Source organism: Pteropus vampyrus, unplaced genomic scaffold, assembly GCF_000151845.1.
Source record: "Pteropus vampyrus isolate Shadow unplaced genomic scaffold, Pvam_2.0 Scaffold539, whole genome shotgun sequence".
Classification (NCBI taxonomy): Eukaryota; Metazoa; Chordata; class Mammalia; order Chiroptera; family Pteropodidae; genus Pteropus; species Pteropus vampyrus.
Genome location: NW_011889320.1, coordinates 487,294 through 490,082, shown reverse-complemented (window position 1 = coordinate 490,082; position 2,789 = coordinate 487,294). Strand labels below are relative to the sequence as shown.

At 34.8% G+C, this 2,789-nt stretch overlaps 1 protein-coding gene across 5 annotated transcripts in view; it reads right to left on the bottom strand.

Annotated features, from left to right (window-relative positions):
* DIS3L2 (DIS3 like 3'-5' exoribonuclease 2) overlaps positions 1-2,789 on the bottom strand; it is a 296,670-nt gene that overhangs the window by 148,613 nt on the left and 145,268 nt on the right. Inside the window, exon 10 of one of the 5 annotated variants that reach the window (XM_023525184.1) lies at positions 1,356-1,412. The exons of the other annotated variants lie outside the window; for them this stretch is intronic. Within the exon in view, the coding sequence (XP_023380952.1) occupies positions 1,356-1,412 (57 nt within the window). The remainder of the gene's footprint in view (positions 1-1,355; positions 1,413-2,789) is intronic. 5 annotated transcript variants of the gene reach the window in all.

Sequence of the window (2,789 nt, the reverse complement as noted above, 5' to 3'; positions counted from 1 at the left end):
AGGAAATGACATTCTTTGACCTGTCTGGCAGTTCCCTGAAAACCCCCAATCACATTAACTTGACCTGACTCACACCTTGCTCACAGCCTTATAGTCCTTGGGGTGTTTGTCAAAAACAATCAGCAGCAATTATTTAACACTGCAGATTTCTGAGGTGGTGATAACAGTTGGGCAAACAAGAAGCTAACCAAAAAAAATTAAAAGTCAAAGTTGGAGATTAAAATGTCATAGAGAACTTCGAAAAGGCATGACATGTTCCTGGGGATGGAGACAGCCACACACACACATAGGGCTGTGCACATGCCCAAGAAAGACCAGATAAGCCCTTAAGCTCTCAGCTCTGGCTGACCTTGAAGTTCTGCACAGGCAGGAAGTGAACACTAAGGCAGAGTTGTAAAGTACATGTCTGGGCACTGAAGGAAGGCCCCATCACAAGCACAGAGGCCCCCAGCAAAGCCTGAGAGACTATTGGTTCTCAGCATTTAAGAAAACCTCTGTCTATTCATTAGCTGACCACTAAGATAGCCAAGCAGAAATTTCAGTGGCTTCACATGACAAAGATACAGACTCTACAGAATTAGTTCAGGAAAGCCACAAACAGCTACGAAAACAAACAGTGACAACAACAAACTTTGAGGCGGTGGCAGAGGTGATCTGATTTTGAGTTTCCACATTATATTATCTCATATGCAACAGATATAGATATATCTTTATGACATAGATATATTATGCAAACAGTAATAAACAGAGCTGTAGTAGTGAAATTAATAGCAAAATAGATTTCTAGATAAAAAGTGTTACCAAAGACAGAGAAGAATAATTTAAAATGATAATAGACTCAATCCACCAAGAAGAGGTAACAATTATAAACATATGTGCACCTAAAAACAGAGCCACCAAATGAAGTAATAATTGGCCCAACCGTTAGGAGAAATACACAATTCAAATATAATAGTTGAAGACTTCAATACCCAACTTTCAATAACAGAGAAAACAATTAGATCAACAAGGAAACAGAAGACGAGTAATATCATCAACCAACTAGATCTAAGAGGTATCTACAGAACATACCACCTAACAACAGCAAAGCACATAGTCTTTCCAAGTGCACGTGGAACATTCTCCAAGCCCTAAAATAAGTTTCAATAAATCTCAAAATACTGAAATCATACAAAGTATGTTCTTCAATCAAAATGGAATAAAATTAGAATTTAATAATAAAAAGAAACTTAGGAAATTCACAAATATATGGAAATAAAATAACACACTTCTAAAAATAACCAATGAGTCAAAGAAAAAATGATGAGAAATTATAAAATTTTTTTTAGATGAATGAAAACAAAAACATGACCTACCAAAACTTGTGGGATGCAATGTCTGTAGTGCTCGGAGGTAAATTTAGTTGTAAATACCTACATAAAAGAGTAGAAAGATCTGAACTCAATAACATAGCCTTCTAACTCAAGAAACTAGCAAAAGAAAAGCAAACTAAACTCATGCAAGCAGAAAGAAGGAAATAATAAAGACTGAAGCAAAAATAAATGAAATACAGAATAGAAAAACAAGAGAGAAAATAAACCCAAGTTGGTTATGTGAAAATATCAAACAAAGCTGACAAACCTTTAGCTAGACTAAGAAAAAAGAAAGAAGATTCAAATTACAGCAGTAGCTCCTTATTCATGGTGGATACATTCCAAGACCCCCAATGGATGCCTGAAATTGTGGATAGTACTGAATCCTATATATATATACAATGTTTCTTCCTATGTATACTTACCTATGATAAATTTTAATTTATAATTTGGGCACAGTAAGAGATTAATGACAATAAATAATAATAGAACTGTAACAAGGTACTGTAATAAAAGTTATATGAATATGAGCTTTCTCTCTCTCAATCTCTCCCTCTCTCTCCCTCCCTCCTCTCTCTTAGCTAACTAGCAAAAATTTCTTTTTCCTTCTTTACCATTTCATGGATAGAAGATTTACTCTTACTGTAGATCTTAACAACCTCAGCATAAAATTTTTCTTCTTTCCTTATTAAGTTGAGAACTTTCATTTTCAGTTAAAGGAAGCACTTTATGGCTCCTCCTTGGCATATCTGAATTGCCAGCATCACTCCTCTTGTGATTTGGGGTCATTAAATAAAATAAGGGTGACTTGAAAACAAGCACCGTGATACCACGGCAGTCGATCTGATAACTGAGATGGCTACTAAGTGATGAATGGGCAAGTGGCAATATATATAGTGTGGACATGCTGGAAGAAGGGATGATTCACATCCCAGGTGGAATGGTGAGATATTTCATCACATGACTCAGAATGGCATGCAACTTAAAACTTATGGATTATTTATTTCTGGAACTTTCCACTTAATATTTTCAGACCATGGTTGACCATGGGTAACTAAAATCACAGAAAGAGAAACCATGAATTAGATAACCAAGATAAAAAAGACAATTTATAGAAAGATACAAACTACTGAAATTGATTTAAGAAACAAGAAGTTTCAACAGACCTTTTAGAAATAAAGAGGTTCAATTAATAATCAAAAAATGACTTCATTGGTAAATTTTAACCAGCATTTCAGAAGAATTAACACTAATTCTTCACAAATTCTTCTAAAACTCATTCTATGGGCTAGTATTATCCTCTAACAAAAACCAAAGATTCCAAAATAAAATGACAAGCCATGATCCCTTAGAAATATAGGTGCAAAAATCCTCAACAGAATCCTAACATGCCAAATCCAGCAACATAAAAGGATTATACATCATGACCCAGTGGGA